Raw genomic sequence first — 22,522 nt, forward strand, 5'->3', positions numbered from 1 at the left:
CAACTTTCCAAAGGAGAATGGATTTATAAATGAGGTTCAAGGCTTTGCGCTCTAGGGGCCGCTGTCAGGGCCAGGGAATTGTTGGTTGAAAAACACCGTTAGGATCACTGCTAGGGGCCAAGGGGTGTGCTTCGGCAGGGTTTGGGGGAGGAGAACAAGGAGTGAGGGATGGGACGGGCGGGGGCACGAGAGGATGGTACGTGAAGAGTTACTGGAAACGGCCTTCCGTGGGCGAGCTGGGGATGGGGAGGTGAAAGGTGGTCTCGGCCTCAGCGCCGGGAGGTCGTGGAGCGGCGGCGCGAGCGGTCAGAGCAGCAGCAGCAGAAGCGAGCGGGACGGAGTTAGGACCGCTCGGAGCGCCCAGGTCTCGAGGTAGTGTAAGGTTTGCAATCCTTCCACTTGCTGGCAGTTGCAGAAGAAGATATGCTTTTAAGTGAAACGTTCAGGCCACCCCTCCGAGGGCTGCGGCTTCCCGGGCTCGCTCCTTTCTCTCTCCCTCCTCCGGCCCTCGCGCTCACTCTTTAATTTGCACGCGCCCCTAAGTTTGCCGAAAGCTCGCTGCCACTCGGAGCCGGTCCGGCTAGGCGCCGCGGGCGGGGGCGGGGAACCGCAATCCAGAAGCATCGTGGGCTATGTATATTTCATCAAACGGACTTTGGGTGCGTCGCGTCTCACCGCCATCAACGCTATGTGCAGTGACATTTCTGACTTGAGTGGAGGAATGCGCGAAGGAAGCCCGGGCGAAATTGTTACTAGAGGATCTTCTTGGCGCCAATGCTAATTGTCCTGATTTATGTCCCTTCTGACTAAGCTCAACGTCTTCATCTGAAATAAAATGAAAGCTGTGCCAAGCGAGGTAGAACCGCCCGGCCGCTGGTTCTGATCCCCGGGAATCAGGAAATCCGTCCTGCAGCTTAAAAAAAAAAAAAAAAAAAATTTAAAGAGAGAGAGAGAGAGAGATAGAAATAGGGGGGAAAAAAATCCCCAGTAAAAGTTTAAGGCGAGAAGTGGCAGAGGCAGTGGCGCGAGGAGGCGCGGAGAAGAGCCGGCAAGCGGGGTACTGGGCTGGCAAGACCTCCCGAAGGCTGCGATTTCATTATTAATATCACTATATTTTTGGAGGGAGAGGCACCTTTCTCATCCTCTCTTCCTCTCCGCCCACCCCTGTTCCCTCCCCCTCATCTACCTGTCAAAGTCACTGATCTTTTGCATTTCGGAAGAGGACGTCAACGGGAAGGAATTCCCCCTCTCGGCGAGGGCTCCGAGAGGGGGCGACGCGCAGGAGGCTCCCCCTCAGGGGCCCGCGACGAAGGTAATTAAGCGGCGGGGAGTGGCGGGCCGGCGCGGGGCTCCGGGTGCGCGGAGTCCTCTCCCCCCGCGGGCCGAGCGCGAGCGGGACCCCGGGGCTGCAGCGGCCGCGGCGGCGGCTCGGGTCCACACCCCACCCCTCCCGCTCCTCCCGCGCCCCGGAGGACGCTCGGCGGGAGCTGCCGCCGCCCGCCGGTGCGCTGCTCGCGGGCTCGGCTGCCGCGGCCGCCGCCCGAGGCGCACCCGGCTGGGCAGGGCCGCCGCCCCGCGCCGTCGGTCGGCTCCCGGCCGGCGCAAGGGCAAACGGGCCACACGGTAAGTGCAGCCGGCGTCCCCCTCCTCCGGCGACCCGCGCTTCTAGTCTTTGCCCCTCTCCCCCCGGCTCCCTCCCTCCGTCCCTCCCTCCGTCCCCCTCCCCCCTCTGCGATCCACAGGCGGGAGGGAGGCTCCGGGTGGGCGAGGAACTTTGTAAAGCGCCTTGAGGAGGCAGCGCGCGGAGCCGCGGCGCGCACACAACCCGCACACTCTGACACCCACACACCAGTCTTCCTGGGTGTGCGCCCCGAGCGGGTTAGGGGTGTGTGTGTGTGGGTCTGTGTGTCTATGTGTGTCTGTGTTGCATCCGGAGCCTGGGCGCTGGGTGGGTGCCTCGGTGGACGGACTCACAGGCATCCGGCGCGCTCCCCCTCTCACACACACACCTGGCCACACACAACGCACTGGAGGGTTCTTTTTTCCCTTTTTGCCAGTTGTCTCTGCTTTGGGGAAAAACTTGCCCTCTTGCTGGCCCTGCGGAGCTGGTGGCCACACTGAGAGCTTTTGAAGTCCCCTTCTTTTAATCTCCGTTATTGGTGCGAGATTAAAGCATTACTATCCCATGATGTGCAGCTGGGGAGAAGGGAGAATTGAAAGAGGACCTGACTTGGCGTAGGAACGCTTTGGAATATTTTCTCAGATTCTTTACTGGCATTACTTTAATCGGTTGATGGATTTGGCTAGAGACATTGAATTCCTATCCTCTATGGGTCTGTGGATATCTATATATAATACAAATAATCCCGAATATTATTGGGCCCAAAATAACCAATTAAGTGATTCATACCCGGGAAAAGTTAGATAAAAAAAGAAACTGCGCCCTCTGCTGTTTATTGTAGTAACCTCACCCGGGGACCTCCACCCCCCACCCCATCCATTTAGGAGGTTGTCATCTTGCAGGGCTTGCCGGAAAATTCCTAGCGGGGATTTTAAAGCAACTTTATTTGGAAAAGTCGGAGGTTGCGTTCCCATCATCGCATCAGGTATAGATTTCCAGAGAGTAGAGGCTTTTGTTACCCCACTCCTCGTCCATTCTTCTCTCTACTCGGAATGGTAATGGAGCCACTCGTTATCATAACAGTTTGTCAATCTTTGGAATGGAAAATTCTGAGTAAGATTCAGAATTCCACTAAACATATGGTGTATCTGGCAGTAGATTTGCTCTAGAAATAAGGCCCTGTTTTATGATTGAAAATACTAAAAGTTGTCTTACAGAAATGAGGGGAAATTCACCATAAAGATCTCCAACAAAATCATTTATTCGAATTTACTTAATGGTTAATCTCCTTAGAAAAAGTTTCCCAGAAATTCACTTTTTCAGAGAAGGAGCAAGGTTTTTGTAATTTGTCTAGCCCTTGAGAGCATCTCTAACCTGTGGGGAATTAGGAACCTCAGATTTCATTAAGTATATTTTGTCACTTTGAATGTCTTACCCACCCACCCCCCTTTCTCTTCGGCAAAGAAAAGGCAGCTCAATAACTGTTCAAGATTCTTTTGGAAGATAAGCAGCTTTCAGTTTTTCATTAAGATAAAATTTAGGTATTTGCATGTGGATTAGGACACAAAAGAAAAAAAATGCATCAAGTGTTTTGCATTTACTGTTGTTCCAGCTTATGTATGTAGGGGATATATTTCCTTTTCTCTTCCGGATGCCATGAAATGACATCTATTTCAGCACTAAAGATCAACATGAGGGCATTCAGAATTCCATCTGTGGCTATTAATGTGGTTATATTTCCTATTGTGAATTTTAAGAGCGATTGTCTTAAATTTTTGTAAGACAACAGTTTATTTTATTTGCACACAAAGCTTTTTTTTTTTTTGCTTTTCTGTTGAGATTTTTGTTTTGTCAGCTTTCACAGGGCATGTGTGTTAAAGTGATTCAGGTTAGCTTTTTTAGGATGACGCTAATGTATTTTGCAGTTTCCTTTTGTATATTTGCAATTGGCGCAACTACTTGTCTGCTTCTATTACTATTCCAAAAAAATCAGGTAATATGTCAAAAAATTTTAAACAATTATGCTTTTATTTGATGTTTTCTAAGTATTGTAAAGATTTGGATAGTTTTAGAGTTACAAGAGCATAAAGTCGCTTGGAAAGAAATAAGATTTCATGCAAATCAGAAAGTCAGTTATTATGCTAACAAAACAAGTGTGTGTGTGTGTGTGTGTGTGTGTGTGTGTGTGTGTGTAGATATTATAGGTCAGTAAGAGATATAGTGTACTTTAAAATAGAATGTTATCTTCAGAATCCAGAGTTTTGTTTCAAAACTTCAGGTGGGTGTAGATTTTCTTAAATGTGTGTTTGAAACCTTGGATGTCTGAACTTGCCTACATAAGAAGGAAAGATTTGTTGTTCTATGGTAATGAAATACCAGATTTCTTCCAGGCTTAACTGATTCTGAAATAATTTTATGTATTATCCCATCCCCTAACATCCTGCCAAGTATATGCTATCTGATTTCTCTAATCATTCTTTTCTCAGTGAAAACCGAGATCTTTCAAATACTAAGGTGTGCTATTTGGTTTTATTAAGAATCTCATGATAGGCAGTTGCTCATAATACCCAATCAAGGATGAGTACAATATGTCAATGATGTTTCAGTACTTGTTAAATTCCTTATATTTTGAGAGACAGTTAACAAAAGGGTAGAAGCAAATGTTTCCCATTTAAGATGACTAGAAAATGCTCTCTTCACAACAATAAATAAATGCAAAAAGCATTCAGTGTATCTTAAATATCTCGTCTAGTCAATCTCACTACAACAGTGTTGGAATCTGCTAATTTTGGTAGGTGATAGCATTTGGGGATATCTTAATCTCTTTATACTTTTCACTCAATGAAAAGTGATTATAGTTAGTGTTCTTTTTGTTCCTCTCCATTCAGAAACATGCCTATTTATAAAATTCTTAATGTCTATGAGGAATGAGTCAATAGTTGTCTATTTCAGGTGTCCTTGTATTTATGGAATAAATAGTCTACTACTACCACCCCCACCTCCTAGTGAGATTATATAATAAAATGAATGAGCTAGAGTTAACAGATTTACTGTCAATATTTTCCTCTCAGTTGATGATATTGGCATTTTTTTTTTTTTTTTAAGAATGTAATTGTCTATACCATTGACCACTACAACTCCCATGTACTATTTTGGAAGGCTTCTTTTCTGATGAGAAAAGGCCTGTGAAATTCCTTCTCCAAAGTTATTTCCAGGTGGAGGGGAATTAGCTTCAGAATCCTGGAAAAAGATGTCCTGTGGATGCAAAGCCATGTTATAGCCCCTTTTAGTCCAGATGAATAACATCTGTCAACTTGAGGATATGACATAATTTTATATTTTCATATTGGCTCTGCAAATTTATATATCAGTGAGAATCTATGGAGTTCTCATAGCATATTAATGGGTATTTTTATTAAAGAGGACTTCTCAGTGCTTTAGTGCACAGGTAGAGATGACGGCATTATTTGAAAATAGTTCGTTCCCAAGGTTTGCAAAGCAAAGAACTGGTACCTGGGGCTGCACGGAGCTCTTCTGAAGCTGCTCACATTTAGGTGATGTGGATACCTGAGGCAGTTTCAAAGCCCCCATTACTTGACAATTAGGTCAGTTATGGGCCAGAAGGGTTTGGTATGGTATACCCATATAAATCCCCAAATATGTCATTGACTGTCCTTCTCATTATCCGTTTGCCTAACTATTTGCTGTGATTACCTAGTTTTAAGAAGCTGTTGATGATTTTAACCTGGTTGAAACGCATAGCCCGATGGGAACTGATACCATTAGGCAATAGAGGTTGGGGGTAAATAGTATTCTATTTTCATATCATTTTATTGTCTTTGAAAACTCCATAATTATACTGAGTAGCAAATTCCCCATTTTGACAGAGGCCTCTTTTCCACTCTGTGTCCTGGAAATTCATAGTTTTAATTTCTTCTTAATTTTAAATTAAGAAGATTTTCTTTGAAGTGTAAGTGGCACTAAAAAAAAGTAAGGAGACCTGACATGAAGAATACATTCTAGATTACATGCTACAAATACAAAAATTAGAATGAAATTAAGCAATTATGTTAAAGAACAGTTTAGTGACCCTCTGCTCCTGATCTGTAATATGCCGTGGTCAATATCTTTTTCTGTGTCAATGGGAGCTCATTAAATGTAAATTCTGCAGACTAACTGAGCCATGCCATATTAGTGCTTGCCAAAGCTTGACATTTTTAATACATTAATAATATGTCTGTAATGTAATGGAAAACTATTAATCACAACTGGTTATGTGCCAGAAATTTAAGCTATAATTGGCTGCTTCTTGTCAAGAATGTCTGCCGCACAGTCCTGCAACTGCCTAATATTCAAATATCTTGCACTCCTCTGCATTTTTCCTTGTCAGTTCTCTAAATTCGATCAATGGTATAGTCCATAATTCTATGTAATGACCATCATTATAATTCTGCTATTCTTTAATGAGAATTCGTTATATTGGGATTGTTGTGTGTCAAGAAATAATAACAGGTTCGCATACATTTCCTTAGTGCCCAAATTTTCCACGTACATCTATGTGGTCATCCTTTACTCAGTGGTTGCAAAAAGGCAAAATGTGGATAAAGACAGAGTTACAAAGAATAAATAAATTAGGGGGTAACATTTACTGGTTAAAAAAAAAAGTGAAGGTTAATCTCAGAGCATTCCAATGTATACTTAAGGTCACATTTTAAAAACAGTATTAAAAACTAATTCATAATTTTCATTCAATTCAAACTCAGAGCAGTCCATTCCCGGTCTTTCAAGATTATATTGTTCTTGATAAAGAAGTTGCTATGTATTGGAACCTAAGAATTGAAGTTAATAATTTCTAGTCTAGTAGATTTTACACTTCTTCTGTTGTAATGCCCAGGCCCAGCTCCCCAACAGCCCATGAAAGTGTTTGTTCTTGTTATAATGAAGTAGTAAACACAGTTGGAAAATGCATCTAGAAAATGTGCATTTGTATTATTTTAACACCTTTACAGATTATTAATTGTCAAATTGTTGGACGTTTCTGAAAATATCAACTTAAGATTACCACTGAGTCTGAAAAAGCAGAAGGTTGCAGTAGCCAAAGCACATGCTTCACTGTGATTTCTTTCCCTTTAGTTTAAGATATCAAAATGTGCCCAACACACCTATGTGTTATAAGGAGGAGGCAGATTCAAATCTGCAGTTTATACATGTTTAGACAAACTGCTAATTATTGCTTCATAGGAACTCAAATATTCAACACTTTTCCTAATAGAAAATACCACAAATTACAGCTGTATGATAACATTTTATGAATTGAATATAATGAAAATTGCACTTGTATCCATAAAGCAATTATTATAAATTACTTTGCTATGGAAACACTATTCAACCATCCAGTGGCATTTCATAGTCTCTGTGGCTGCGTTCATTTCAAGATGGTGCATTATTTAAATATATTGACTTCCTTTTATAAGATTGTTTGAAGATAGCAAACTTCCCTATTTAAAGTGCCTGATGTGAATTAATGGGTCCGTAATGATATTTTCTAAACTGCAGGCTTTTTTTGTCCTTTTCCAGTTGTTTAAAAAACAGTTACTGGGACTCTGACAATATGAACGAACTAATTACACAAATACCTCTTTTTTACACCTGGTTTCCAAATATTGTTGTTTGGTTTGACTTGGACAGTGATTTCTAAAGAGCAAAGTTGCCAGTTCACCTCTCCAATGACTAGAACCCATACTTGTGGAGGGTGCATTATCAGCTAACCTAAAGTACTGTTAAACAGTAATTTTTATTTTCTCTTAGAATTAGTGCCATATTATTCTGCTTCATGGCCTGTTAACTCACCCTCAGCTATTTTTATACATGCATTTTAAATTGTGCGTTTTACTACAGAGCTTTTAGTTTTAAAGCAGCGTATAATACTCGCCTTTGGGACAAATTCTCTTCTTCTGTTACAGAAAGTAAGTGCAAATGCAGATGTAATGGCTATAAAAAGATGTAAGAAAATAGAAGATTCTTGTGAAAAGAAAATTTGCTCCTTTGGTTTTATTTTTGAGTATTTTTTTTTTTCTAGAGAGCCAAGTTATCTTTATCACTAACTGCAACTAAACAAAAGAGGCTAAATTCTTCCAATATAATGAGCAAATCCAAGGGGACAGCCTTGTGCCAACAATGCTGGTTTTCACTCCAGCTAACAAAAGCTAAGAAATGTACAAGGAATTTAGAGATTTTTTAGGGTCTCTTTGCCAATAGACAAAAGGCATACAAGTAGTTGTCACTTTTTTGTCATGTTATAAAAGCATTCATTTCGCCCATTGTTCTCCTGGTAGATTTTCTAGCACTGCAATTCATGAGAAATGTTTAAATCTAGCTGCTTGCTCTCAGTTTTGTCAAGGTGGAAATATAATTTTTGAAGTGAGGACATGTAACTCACCTGGGACCTGCACATCTGTCTTTGTTATGGAAGAGTTAAATCCTTCATATCAAGATTCTCCCCAATGTGAGTAATTTCTATGGTTTGCTCATTCTAGCAAAGCAGCGGAGTAAAGGTTATCCATATTACACCAATTTGCTTTATATTGCATCAAACCTCCCAAATGTCAACATATCATACAGTTTGTAATGCATTGATTCTGGGGCAATAACTCTTACTCTTATTGTTTCTTAAAGGGTGTTGGTGCCAGAAGGAAAGAATGATTAATGAGAAGCAGACACCTGGCTATAGACACTCATCCTTTTGCTTCAGATACTGATATCCTGGTGCGTCTGAGCATCCCTCATGAGCCGTGGGCACCGAGGATCACCCAGAGTTATCGGATGTACGGCAGGAGAGCCATCACTTTGCTAAATCATTCTCTGCCACTGGACATCTTTTACAAGCACCAAACCAGACGCGAGTCTCATAGATATGTTCTAGGACAACAAAAAAGCGGCAAGTTATTGTCAATGCCTAACGTCCAAGTATGTTAGGCTTCCACCAAAGTCCTCAATATACCTGAACGCACACAATATCAACCCTTCGCTTTTAGATTTGGAATCTACACTGAGGTTTCATCCTCCTTTTTTTTTTTTTTTTAAATATACAGATCTACCTACATATAGACATATATGTATATGTAAAATAGACCTAGCTCACAGATAATCAAACCCTGCTTTATTACTGCGAAGATTGCCAAGAATTTAGAGATGTATTTGTCAAGATTCCTGTCAATTCATGCCCTTTGGGTTACAGTGTCCTCGGTGATGCAGCCCTACCCTTTGGTATGGGGACATTATGACGTGTGTAAGACTCAGATTTACACAGAAGAAGGGAAAGTTTGGGATTACATGGCGTGTCAGCCGGAATCCACGGACATGACCAAATATCTGAAAGTAAAACTAGATCCTCCGGACATTACCTGTGGAGACCCTCCTGAGACGTTCTGTGCAATGGTGAGGCAACCCTTTTGTATAACTATTTCCTATGAAGTGGGAGCGTGTCGTATATGTGTGCAAGTGTGGCGAGGGTAAAGACTTGACTCATGCAATGAGCTGAATCTGCGGGGGGCAGATCTGTGCTAACAGATCCTTCCTTCTCACTGGAGGCTGGCTTGCAGGACCCGGAATTACACATTGCAGTGTGAGTGATGCACTGGAATGTACCTTCTGTCTTCCTGCAAACCAAAGCTTCCACTGAGACTGGTGTACTGTATATAAATTATAAAAGAAAAAGTTCAACTGAAGGTTAAATTTCAGATTGGAGTCTGGGAATATGATTAGGTCATATGCATCATGGTAAAGGATAAACTCCATTGGTAAACCGAGTTTAAAAACACAAAGTTTTCTTCAGATACCTGTATGAGGCCAGCCCCGAATTTTGTAGTTCAAGGCTAGATTAGAGCTCATGGTTATCCTCATCTGGACACTGCTTGGGTGTGGAAGTCTTCATTTAGGAGATAAGTGAGAAGAGAAGCAAGGAGAGAGGAGCTAATGCCTCTGGAAAAGTCTCATTTGTCAACTCGTGCAGCCCCTTATTTTCAAGGGTCACAGTTTTCTATGGGTATTTTAAATATGATTGTTGGAATGTTGAAAATGCATTTGCTGAAAAGTAATGACCTGGGCATACAAATTCAGATACCATCCTTTGATAAGCAGAATTACAGAATTCATTGTTTTTGTGGTATACATAAGTCTTTTCCTGGGCAGAGAGTTAAATCCTAGGTGAAAAGGTAACATTGGAGCGATGCATTGAATTTTCACTTAGGATGTGGTTGAAAGTTTACCTATAAGGTAAGGAGTTTGATGATTAACATGATGTAAGTCAAAGTGCTAAAGAATTCAGACAGTATATTCATTTGGTTTATGTCAGTGTTTTTCTTTATTATAGGTGGTCTTTATTTGACACTGGAATTGTGATCCCACTTCTCTCCACAGAACAGATATAATCATATGGCAGATTTTAATAGTATTCTTACCTGACTTTATTATCTTGAACCTGGCCTGGCATTTTCAGGATAGTGAAACTATTAATCAAAGTAGCATCTGTTCACAGTCCCCAGTGAGTTAAATTAGCATAAGATCATCTTATACCTAGCACTGTAGAAAAGGTTTTGTAACAGGAAACAATTTTGAGCAATAAAGAGTGTTTTTACCTAAAAGCTAACGGCTTGCCATTTTTCAGAACTGCCTTTGGGGACTGGTTTGAATTATAGTCTAAACCCGATTTTGTGGAGAGTGAGAAAAAGAGCTTGGCTATTAGGTGTCACTATGACTAAAGTGGCCTGAAAGACTAAATATTTCAAAGAGAGGACCCGTCTTTCTGGGAAACAGGTATGCGGTTTGAAAAAAAGGGCAAAAAAGCTACGTTTTAGAAACCAGAAACTTCCAAAAGAGTAGTTTATTCCAACCCATTAGCAAAACTACAATAAATCTGTAAAAGAGCAGGGACCTTTGTTGGCTTTATAGAAAGGTGTTTGATAATCTTTCATAAAAAGTCAAATTTAGGGTCTCACTGCAAATCTGTGGTGCAATTGCTGGGTAGGTAATAGGTCATGTAGTCTTCCACTCCTCACAGCAAGAGAATGAGTTCTGGGCCAGCTTTTCATGTTACAAAGGTCACTGTAGCTCTGTTTATTCCTTACATGACACTTGTAGTGATATGCCTATTCTGGAATTGTTTAATAATTTACAAATCTAAGTAATATAGCAGATCTGCTTCTTAGGGTGCCCTTTCCACTTACATCAGCCCTGTATGGTGTGTTCAGCCTGTGCTTTAAAAGCACAGCTTTCCTGATCTCCACCCCTGGCAAGAGAACGCTGGCTGAGCCCTGCTCCTGTCCTCACATGGAAGGGTTTACTTGGGGTCTTCAGTGTGCCTCTGTTTCCTACCATGAGTGGAAAAGGGCACATTACAGAACTTTGCATGGCTGCCTTTCATGGGGACATGGTTTAGTCTTTAAACAAGTCCGTTCCTTCCCAGTTCACTAGCTGTGTGATGTTAGAAACCAAAAGAGAAAAAAGAATTAAAATGATATCCCCCAGCTTTCTCAAGAGCAGTAATGTGAATACTTAATACGTTTACCCCCAAGTGCACAAGGTAGTCTTTTAAAAGGCCACATCTTAGTCAGATGCAGATACTTAGTGCATTTAAGTTTGTCAATGGGCAGAATTGTTTTCCAAGGGAGAGCATAAGATTTGTAGGATGCTACCTATCAATGCTTTATTTGAACTCCTTAATATGCATATGACTGGCATAGCAGATTTAATAACCTATCCTTTAAACGCAGACTTTGGGACTATTTCTAAGCATCTTATATGCCAAGTCAACAACAATGGCCTAATACAGCAACACTTCTCTGTAGTTTTGGATTTTCCATAAAACTCTTTAGCGTAAGGGTTCCTGACACAAGGCTGTAAAGCTGTCTTGGGAAGCTGTCGTATCAGACCCGTGTAGGTGCTCCTTAGCCCAAGGTCTAATGGGATTCCATAAAGTCACTTGTGTTATGACTTTCCTGTTCTTTCCTCCTTGACACATGCATCCATACCTGCTCCCTCAGAGTCGTTAGCGCCCATTACATCAGGGGAGCTGCCACAGAAGCACAGTCACTACTTAGCCCTTATATGTAAATGTTTGCTTGCAAAATGGTTTCAGAAATCACCCGCTCTGTTAGTGACACCCTTATTAGCTATGAGTATAACAATTCTGAGCACCAAGGGGCCATTTGGTGAGAGAAAGACCCTGAAGTTCCCATAGCTGATTTGTTTTGTATAAAGTTGAAGTTCATTGGCAATGCGTTAAGAGCCACTGTTGCTGCCTTTCTCTAATGCCCCATCCTCATATGGCAGTGACCATTCAGGGAGGGAGCGTATAGTTTATTGTAAAACTTTAGGCGAAAAGGGCCACATGATTCCATTTGAAAATAGATCTCTGCTTCCTAACCTGGATGACCTATTTAATAATTCTTCAGTGTCTAGTGATTTTAAATGGTTGTCTATTAATACTACCAGCATTATGTTAATTTTATGGGAGCACTCTGACATTTCTATTTATGCAAATAGAATAGGGGAAATAAATACACACACACATATGAATTGGTGTCAGACCATACGTTTTCTTTTTAATTTAATATATTCCTTTTAAGGATCTGAGAGGTAGAAGAGGGTTAGCCTTTTTTGTTTTTTTGTTGTTGTTGGTAGGCTGGGTTAGTATGTTCCTATAGATCATGTCCTTCTCCCAGCCACAAAAAAACCTTTCCATAGCCCAGCTTTGTCAGAAAACACAGATCATCTAGTGACTGCAATTTGTTTCAATTTGCATAAAGAGCAAATAGGATGATCTGAACCTGCATGTAAAGCTGAAGTGAAAACACAGAGCTCTGACTTGTTCTTTGTGTTTAGACAAACTTCGCTGTCATATCTCCACGCAACACTCCAGTGGCTTAAAAATGGCAAAATTATCTGCAATTATCTCCAGCCTGCAGCTAATTTTCTGGATAAGTTAAACAGAAGCTTTGAAAGGGAGCCTGCAGACGGGAGAAGTCACGTGCGTTTGTACAATGGCTGGTGCGGAAGTGCTGATGGCTATGGAAATGTGAACCCCCGAGAGCTGCTGCGGATTTCAGAGCCAATCAAAACTAAATTAGGAAACAAAGATTATTAAAAAGTCTTCTGTGCATGTAATTTTGGCATAATATTATGAGGTGGATATTAAATGTTTCCCTTGGAGACCCCAGCATCATTAATGCAGTGTGCCTTTAATTACAAGTAGACTCATATTACTAAAAAATGGAGAAAATAAAGTACTCAGAGGGGTCGTTAGCAATACCCTCATTATGTTTACTGAAATAATTAAAAGAAAGGGTGTAATTTTTCTAAATAAAATGTCAGAATTTGAAATGAAAATGGATTTTCTTTAGGAAATTTACTAATGGCTGCCTGCACTCTTGATAGGCATTTATTCAAGTACCATAACAGGTCTATTAACGATCATTCCATATTGCACTATTTCTAGGTAGACTCCTAGTAAGAAAAAAAAAAAAGACTTTAATTATTGCAAGCATTGTGGTTAGAACACATTTCTTTGTGTTCAAATGGAATTTAAGAAAGTAGTAGAAAGCCTTTGTGTTTTACGATATTAAAGGAACCCAGTGGGATGAGCGAGCAGTAATGCATAGTCACAGGGCTATCTATAACTTAAATTTCAAATCTGACATCAGTGCAGGTTGCCATCTGGTGGCTATCAGGTGGCCTTTGAGAAATTAATTTGATAAACTCAGTTACATTTTCAGTGACAGGGCATTAATGTCCATTTTCCAAAAACTGGAAATGACATTGACTTATATAATAATCAAATAATCTTAAAATATACTCTGTTCACATGAAACATAATTCAATCAATGAATGAAGTTTTAATAACAGTGACATCTTTCATTTGAACTGATTTATCCCTTAATTAGCCCAGAATGGAATTTTTAAAAAAACCTTCGATTCCGTCTTTATTAACACTTCCTTGTTATTTAGTTCATTATTTGGACTTATTTCTTAGAAAAGCTTAATTCATGTTTGCAATGAATTAAGTTTCACGAAGATCAATCTTTTTGATGTATCCCTGTACCAAGTATTTCCTTATTGAGGAGCCTACAAGAGCTCCTTATTATCTGTTGCATCAAGTTTTTAAATCTGGTTATATTCAACTTTATTTCTCACTATTTCCCACTGGGACCCTATGGCACATCCAGGGGACTTAGGGATAGCGATCTGATGGGCAGAGGACTGCCCCATTTGGGTTGAGTCTCATTGGCACAGCATGTACCATATATCTGTGGAGGAGTGTTGGAAGGATGCTGGGAAAGATTACTGTGGGTCTAACAGAACTTAAAACCGTATTATGTCACTAAATATTCTCAGACAGTGTTCTCTAAGGGCAGAAGTGCCTCAGTCTCTGATGGGCTGATGCTTCACAAATATTATTGCAGGCTACTGAATGCAGTGATGTGAACTGAGCGTAGAACACGTGCAAAACCAAGAGGTGATGGTGAGAATCCAAGTTAAATAGCATGTGTTTCCTGCCTCCAAAGGCAGTAGAGAAGAATCCTAAGCAAGATGAATACGAAGTAGCGTGTACTCAGAGGATGGGGAAGCAGACAAGCATAGCCAGCCCTCAGAATTTAAAGGTGAAATATTATTTTGCTATGTATCAGAGGGCCACTTGGAGAATACTCTCTGGTAGTCAAGTGCCTAATGTTAAACAGTGCCTGAGAAAGATACAAAAAGCCTGGGTGGGTCAGATTCAAGCACCGTGTTTAAAGGACAGCCTAGTGGCCTGGTTAATGGTAGAATGACCTTATATCTAGCAGTATGGAGGAGGAGGAGCAAAAAACATAGAACCTGATGGGTTAGATAGACCTCTATATGTGTGCATTTATGTTATATATATAATGTATGTGTGTATATATGTATTTTTAACTTAGTTGATGGTAGAGTATGCTGAGTAAGATTAGCACGGCTCATCTGCCTGGAGCTCCAATATTACACAAAGATTAGGGGGAGCATTTAACTGAATCTACAAATGCAAGATTTTTAAAGGTGGAACATGAGAAAATAATAAGTGCCTTGTAGTGGATCAATTTGAAGTACCTCCTCTGTCCCCCAAGAATTAATCTTGTTTGCTCTCAGTCTAGGGGAATATCACTTGAAAAGTGTGAGAAGCAATCTCCTAAAAATACCGTAGTCCTTCCAGATTGTTTTGGAGTCTCAGGCATATTCTTCAGATTTTGTGTGTGTGTGTGGCAGGGGGGTGGGTTCTCTTCTAGCTTTGGGACTGTACATAGGATGGGTCTTGGGCTGGCATCTTGATCCTCTGACCTTAAGGACTAGGGTCATCCCATAGGAAGTCCCTCATCTCATGTGTTTTCTCTATGAGCACAAGCAGAGGACATTTCTCTTGCTTGGAATAGTCTGTGCTCCTCTCCACTTTTCTCAAGTCCATCCATCCTTCAAGGTCTATGTGAGGTTGGCTTCTCTATACACACTTTCTGCGAATTTCAGCTCCTATCATTTTCTTTGCTATATATCTGTATTAGCCCTGCCTATGTACTGCTATTACTATATGGCACCATTCCATTTAGCACTTGTTACATCTTATTGATTAATACACCCACATGCACATGTATTTCATGTGTTTATGCTGCCTCTTTATCTGAATCACTACTCTTTTTTTATTATTATTTTATTTATTTATTTTGAGAGAATGAGAAAGCATGGGGATAGAGCAGAGGAGAGGGGAGAAGGGAGAGGGAAGGAATCCCAAGCAGACTCCTTGCTGAGCAGGAGGCCCAACACTGGACTGGATCTCACAACCCTGAGATCATGACATGAGCTGAAACAAGAGTTGGATGCTCAATGGGCTGAGCCACCCCGGCACCCCTGGATCACTACTCTTCAAATGAGATGATACATAGGCGAGAGCCTACTGTACTTTGTGATGCCCAGTAGGAACTCAACAGAAACTACACATTTTATTACTTTTCTACCTCATAACATTTACTATTTTCCTAGGCAACAAATATTATCTTTAATTTATTAATTGATCAATTGATTGAATATAGTACTTGATTTTCTAGATTGTTTTCTATTTCTTGAGAACTTTTATCATGTATTTGTTTTTTTCCTCTTCAAATTAAGAGACAACTAGAAAAATTTAGCTACCATACTTGGGAAGCTTATGAGGATGTTCTCAAGAAAGTTAGGAGAAGCAAAATCTACTCAGTGTTCCAATACTGAAAGTGATATATGAGGGATTTTCAAATTCCATTTCTAATTGAATCTTTTAAATGTATTTTTCCAAATAGAAAATTTTGAAACAATAGAAGAGCTTAACACACAACATTGAAATCATTTTGCCATATTTCTTACAAGTCTTTTTCTCTCTAAATATGTATATTTTGTTTCAAAAAATTGGAATCATATCAAGTACATTTTTCCTCTTTTTTCATTTACTACTACAGTTTTAGCATTTTCTTGTATCATTATGTATTCTTAGAACATATGATTTTGATAGCTATAGATATCCCATTATGTGGGTATACAGTATTTCATTATTCTCTCACCTCAACAACTTGATGTTCTTTGCTTTTCTTTTTCTATTGGTTATGTGCAGTGATGAACATATATAGTATAGTCTTTCTTATTGAACGTATCCTTCTCCCACATCTGAAACCTTCCATATTAAACACACATGTCTTTAGACTGTCAAGCTCATTGTATCATATTTAGCTGATGCTAAAGTATAGGGCTGTATTCTTGTGTTCTCAAGGATGGAATCATTACTGAACTAAATAGCATTCTATATGTCAGTCATGGGGATTGAAATCAGCATGTGTGACTTAGGCACTTCTCTCTGGGCCTTGCTTTTGTGTGGGCTTAGAGAGTGTCTAGAGATAGGAGGAAGACAGCTTTTGCTACATAATAGAGAGCAAAGTCGGGGGACCTCTTTAGGAGCAACAAGCTAAGGATGAGCAAATTACACCTTGTAAACTGTACTTGTGGCTTTAAAACTTGCTTTAAATTGATCCACAGTGAGAAACACATTTTATATTACAACTCATTAAATACACACTATCCCACATACACAATGCAAACAAAAGCTTTACAAAAAAAGTATTTACCCTTCCTATGTGTTCTGCCCTCTGATACATTTTTCTTCCTTTATATTTCTTTTTCATTTTAACAGGTAATTGAAAATTGTATATTGATTATGATCCATAGATTGTAAGTAGGATTGTTTTTGAAACTTTGAATAAATGGGAAAATACCATGCTAATCATTGTAGAACTTCCTTTTTTAATTCAACATTATATGTTTGAGATATACTGCTGTGTGAGATATACTACTGTGTATTATTCTACTGTATGGGTATTTCTTTTATTTATTTATTTATTTATTTATTTATTTTTGTATGGGTATTTCTTTCACCAATGTTCTGTTTCTAGACTTTTAGGTTGTTTGGTTTTCATGCTTTAAGGCTCTTAACTGGAGTCAAATTGCCCTCCAGAAAGTTGATTAGTATACTCTGTTTTTAAGCATTTTACAAAAATGTGGTAGGCATGAGATTCTCATCAATACTGGAATGTATATTCTTAAAATTTCTTCTAACATAGGGCTTTAGCAGGTAAGTGAAAATACATACTTTACTAAAAATAATAATGGTAAAATTATCTTTATCGTTACCCCCTTTTCTGCTAAGATAAAGACCTCTAACATTTTGCATTGATAAACGAGATATCAGAAGGTGAAATGACATTTAGTTTTTCAAAGATGCATTTTTTGCTTATTGACTAGGTAGGTTTTTGATATGTTTCTTGACCATTTACATTTTCTTATTCCTAGTTGTAGTAGTTTTTGCACTTTTTGCCTTTTTTCCCAATTTTTCTGTTGAAAAATTTATATGAAATATGTAAATTTGGGCCTTTTAAACAGACACCATTTTTTGGTCAGTTGATTAATTTAAAAATATGAGTATCTTTTCCTCCAGAAGAACTTGTCTTGTTTCAGAGACTTTCGTACACCCTTCGTTTTGTGGAAATTTTATATTCTTGAACAGGATTTTGGTGGCAGAGAGTTATCATCTCAGGGCTGAAAAAAATTTCTCAGGGCTGAGAAAAATTCATCTAAGTACCTGCTCTTATCTTTGGTCTAATGTAAGAACTTGGAAAAGTTGACATTTACCCTAAGTAAAGCCCCCCTTTTCCCTGACAGTCAGTCCTTTGGAAAGAGTTACATACTGAAACATATTAATTCTATAAAGTGGCTGGTGTGAAATCTGCTTTGGTTTTAATTCACCAGGCCAATGGGCAGACTAGTTTTTCATGTGCCATGTTTAGATTTCAGAATTTCTTTTCCTACAAAAGGGGAAAGCGATGAAAGTTGTTTCACACGCATAATATTGGAAAAGAACTTACTGAGATTGGCAGGTTGTAAGTTCCTTCTCATCTTTCTGGGAATAGATAGATTCACATAGTATCAGTTCCATGAAAATTAAAGATGTGAGCTAAGGAAGAAGCCAGAATTGGTTTTCCTTTTTTGACCTACTTTGAAACTGACTTCTAAAATATTAAATGAAGAATTGGGCTGGATATTGCTTCAGTACAGAGATATAGTCCTTTTTCGTTCCAGAGTGTTGGTGTCCATTGAGAGGTCTAGCAGCTCACATTATAATCAGGTCATGTCTGAACAATGATTTTTCACTGTTCCATGTAACTTTCTGTTTCTTTCCTGTGGCTATCTTTCCTTCCTGGAAATGACAAAATGAAGAAATCAAATATACTTCCGAGCAATTCTCTCTCAAGGGAGAGGCGAATTCAACGTACATGGTCAACACAAGTTACAGACGAGGATATGTGCAGGATAGAGAAAGTGGGCTGGTGGGCCATCTGAGGTTGGCTGTGATGCCTGGACCACTCCATTAGAAATCTGACTTCAAAGTTTAGAAGACTAAACTTGTACAGGGTGTTAAGGAGCATCAGTGTGTCTACTGTCTGACTCAGAATCACATTCTCTTTAGCTATCACTGGAGTCAGCGCTGTAATAGTGCCTAGCAGAGTGTGAAGCCTACAGAGGTACTTAATACATGCTTGTTGAACTGAACTCATGCTGTATTTTTACAAGTTATGTTTGTAGTTGATCTTTATCAAGAACTACATGGTGCCATGCACCGGACTAAACGCAACCTTTGTTTGCTCATGTCTGTAGTCCTATCATTGTCCTTATTTATCAGGTGGAGTGATTGAGGCATGAGGTTAAATAACTTTTCCAACCAAGTAGTGGCAACAGGATATAAACCCAGGCAGTCTGACATGCATGACCTACTCTTAAACCATACCGTAAATTCATCCCTAATTTTATATGTCATATGTGGGATACAACCCTCATGAAAACTTTTTAAAAATAACATTTATGATTTGGACTATGAGCACAATACTATGATTTTGTTATTTAAAAAGCCTTTTATCTGAAATAACCTCAGAAAATTGGATTCTGTAAACAGAGTGTGGGGAATGTTGGAAATACACATTATGTGATGAGTGTCTTCATTCAGGGATAAGAGAACCAATCAACAGTGTTTGTTTCCGTTCCTGCTTTCTTTTCCATTAACGTGTTCATATAAATGGAAATAAGCTGTTAGAAATCATACAGAGCAGAGTACATATTGTGTTCACCATCTAAAACCAGAATAATAAGTCAGCAACTGTTGGCTAGTTAACAAAATCATATTCTTGTGGGGGAGGTGTTGAGAAAAGTAGTTAGCGTGATGCTTTTGATTTTTTTTAACAGTATCAATAACAACTGTTACATGCTGTCTCCACTCAGTTGTCTAGTAGGCATTTTAAACTTAACACATTTATTATAGAACTCTTGATTTCTTCTCCCCAAATGGATTTTGCCCGTAGTCTTTCCCATATCTATAAACAGCAGCTTATATTTATCCAGTTGCTCAAGACGAAAAATCTAGGAATCCTCTTTAACTCATTTATGTCCCTCACAACACATATCAGCAAGTCCTGTGGGCTAAACCTTCAGAAATCTATCCCAAATCAGATTGCTTTTTACCCTCTCTACTTCTAACAACTAGGTCCCAACCAGCTTTATATCCAGGCTAGACCCCTGCAGTATTTCCTAACTGACCTCCTTGCTTGCAAACTCCTCCCCTGTTACCAAATTCATGTTCTATAATATCATAATATATCATATATCATAATATAACATATAACATAAATATAGAAATGTACACATATAGTATAAATATAATATACAAATAAAATATATAATATAAACATTATGTAATTAGGGAATATAATTATATAATATACATATGGATAAAATTTTAAACACCTGAATCAATCAGGTCCTGTCCTTGTTCAATTTCCTCCCTAGCTGTGTCCCATTAAGAATTAAATCTAAACCCTTACTACTGCTTGAAAGGTCTTATGTAATCTGGTCCTTAAAAACCACTTTGAAGTCCACTCTGATCACTCCCTACCTTGCTCAGTCCAGTCTGCCTGCAACTTCTTGGTGTTCCACAAAAATGAAATTTTATTCTTGCCTTATTGTTTGGACCCGCATTCTCAAAATCTTCCCAAAGCTCCCTCCCACCTTTTATTGAAGTCTCTGCTGAAAAACCTTTTGTAAGCAAGCCTATCTGATCACCTTATTTAAATAGCATCTCTTTCCTGCTCTATCCATTCCTTGAGCCTGCTTAATATTTTCTTCATTAAATTTATTATAGAGGGTGATATTCAAACTATTTAACAACTGGGACAGCATCAACACAGAACAATCAGAAAAGACATTTATGGATATGCCTTACTTGGTACCATCTGACTGATGGTATATCAGTCAGACAGATGGAATATCAGTTCCAATGACTAGACATTTATTATGTTATATACTGCTCATATACTTATGTCCCTTTTCTCTTCCACAATATAAAATCAGGAACAGGACAGGAACTTTGTCTTATGTCTGTCCATGGTAGGGCTCAACAAATACTTGTTGAATGAATAAATGGACTGCTAACACAGAGATATGTTAATTTGATGATAGCATTCATATCAGAGATTATTGCTCTAATACATACATGGTCTTTAAAGTATTTAAGCTATGTTGGAGGTCCTTAATCTTGAAGGTATCATAAACATTTTCTTCTTTATTTTTTAGTTTTTAAAATTTAAAGTATAGAACCAATATAACAAATATATGTACACCCAGCGCTTAAAATTAACAATGATGAAGTTACATTGTTTTCAATAGGATTTTAAAACATAAATAAACATTACCTATTGAGTCAAAACCATCTTGTTTCCTTCCCCTGGTCTGTTCCTTGCCTCCCTTTTCCAGAGGAAACCAGTATCATAAATGTAGGGTAGTTCCCTGCATTCCATGTTTTTGCATTTTTTTACATGAAGCTTATATGTTCATAAACAAGTTATAGTTTTGACTTTGGGTTTTTTAATGTTACCATCCTGAAAAACTATTCTGTAACTTTTTCATTCAATGTTATTTTCATAAATTATATTTTTTGGTCTGTATAATCTATTTCCTTCATATTAAAATGCTATCTGTCTATTCCATTGGATACATATATTCTTCAATTGTGGGAATTTAGCAAGTTTTATTTGTTTGTTTGTTTTTATTTTTTTGTAATTACAATCCACTCAACAAGAAACATCTTCATACCTAGATCTTGGTGCATGTAAGCAAGAGTTCTTTTGTTTTGTTCTGTTTATCTTAAGGTATGCACATAGAAACTAATCTGTGGGCTATAGCGTACTGAATTTTCATCAAATTATCAAATTCATCAAAGTTGCACCACTTTACATTCCTACTGACAGATTATGAGGGTTCTTTTAAGTCTTGTTTTGCATTGTTTACTGATGTATTTCCTCTCGTTATGTAATGAAAAATATTTAAGAAACTGTGTTTCTTTTTTTTGAAGATTTATTTTTTTTTTTAATTTTATTTATTTATTTGACAGACAGAGATCACAAGTAGGCAGAGAGGCAGGCAGAGAGAAAGGAGGAAGCAGGCTTCCTGCGGAGCAGAGAGCCCGATGCGGGGCTCGATCCCAGGACCCTGGGATCATGACCTGAGCCGAAGGCAGAGGCTTTAACACACTGAGCCACCCAGGCGCCCCAAGATTTATTTTTTTGAGAGGAAGCACGAGCTGGGGAGTGAGGGGGTGAGTATGAGGGGAGAGGCCAATGGATAGGGAGAGAGAGAATCTTAAGCAGACTCCACACCCAGCACAGAGCTCTACACAGGGCTCAGTTTCACCACCCTGATATCATGACCTGACTGAAACCAAGAGTAGGTCACTCAACCAACTGAACCACCCAGGTGCCCCCTAGAAATCGTGTTTTTTTAATTGCCTTAGTTTTCAGGACACTCATAGTTGGATTTTATGATCTATCCTAGCAACCGTAATTAACTCAGGATTTTTGATAAAACTATAGGTATCATGGCTCTTAATCTCTCATCTTTGTTTTAATTATTTAATAGTAAATCACTTGGAAGTTGTATGAACATCACTAATGAATATTCATAATGTCATATTGACAGGAGGAAGCATGAAATTTGCAGGACTAAATATTGAGTTAAATAATAAACAAACTTCCTTGACTAGATCTTTTTTACAGAGGGCAACAAATTTTAAAAGTAATATTTTGCATCTGGCCACCTGAATTGAAAGGTATACTTTGACCTGTACGATTTACACAAAAATTACAGCTTAAAAAATTATTTTGAATATTTATATGTATGTAATCTTTTTTCCAAAATCACTTTTTCATTACTAGAGTATAACGATAGCCAATAGTGCTTTTAAACTGGAAGTCTCCTTGCTTACTTTGCAAGATGATGTAT

The 22,522-nt window shown here is 38.9% G+C and overlaps 1 protein-coding gene across 2 annotated transcripts in view; it reads left to right on the plus strand.

Moving 5' to 3' along the window:
* Positions 1–1,564: 1,564 nt before the first annotated feature.
* The window catches only part of LOC111143062 (netrin G1), a 329,149-nt gene continuing 308,191 nt past the window's right edge, over positions 1,565–22,522 (plus strand). For both annotated transcript variants that reach the window (XM_022496503.1, XM_022496504.1), the window contains exons 1-2: positions 1,565–1,623; positions 8,297–9,058. In XM_022496503.1, coding sequence (XP_022352211.1) covers positions 8,813–9,058 — 246 coding nt within the window. In that variant the 5' untranslated portion in view covers positions 1,565–1,623; positions 8,297–8,812. The remainder of the gene's footprint in view (positions 1,624–8,296; positions 9,059–22,522) is intronic.

This window comes from Enhydra lutris, unplaced genomic scaffold (genome assembly GCF_002288905.1).
Source record: "Enhydra lutris kenyoni isolate GAN:26980312 unplaced genomic scaffold, ASM228890v2 scaffoldscaffold9, whole genome shotgun sequence".
NCBI classification, from domain to species: domain Eukaryota; kingdom Metazoa; phylum Chordata; class Mammalia; order Carnivora; family Mustelidae; genus Enhydra; species Enhydra lutris.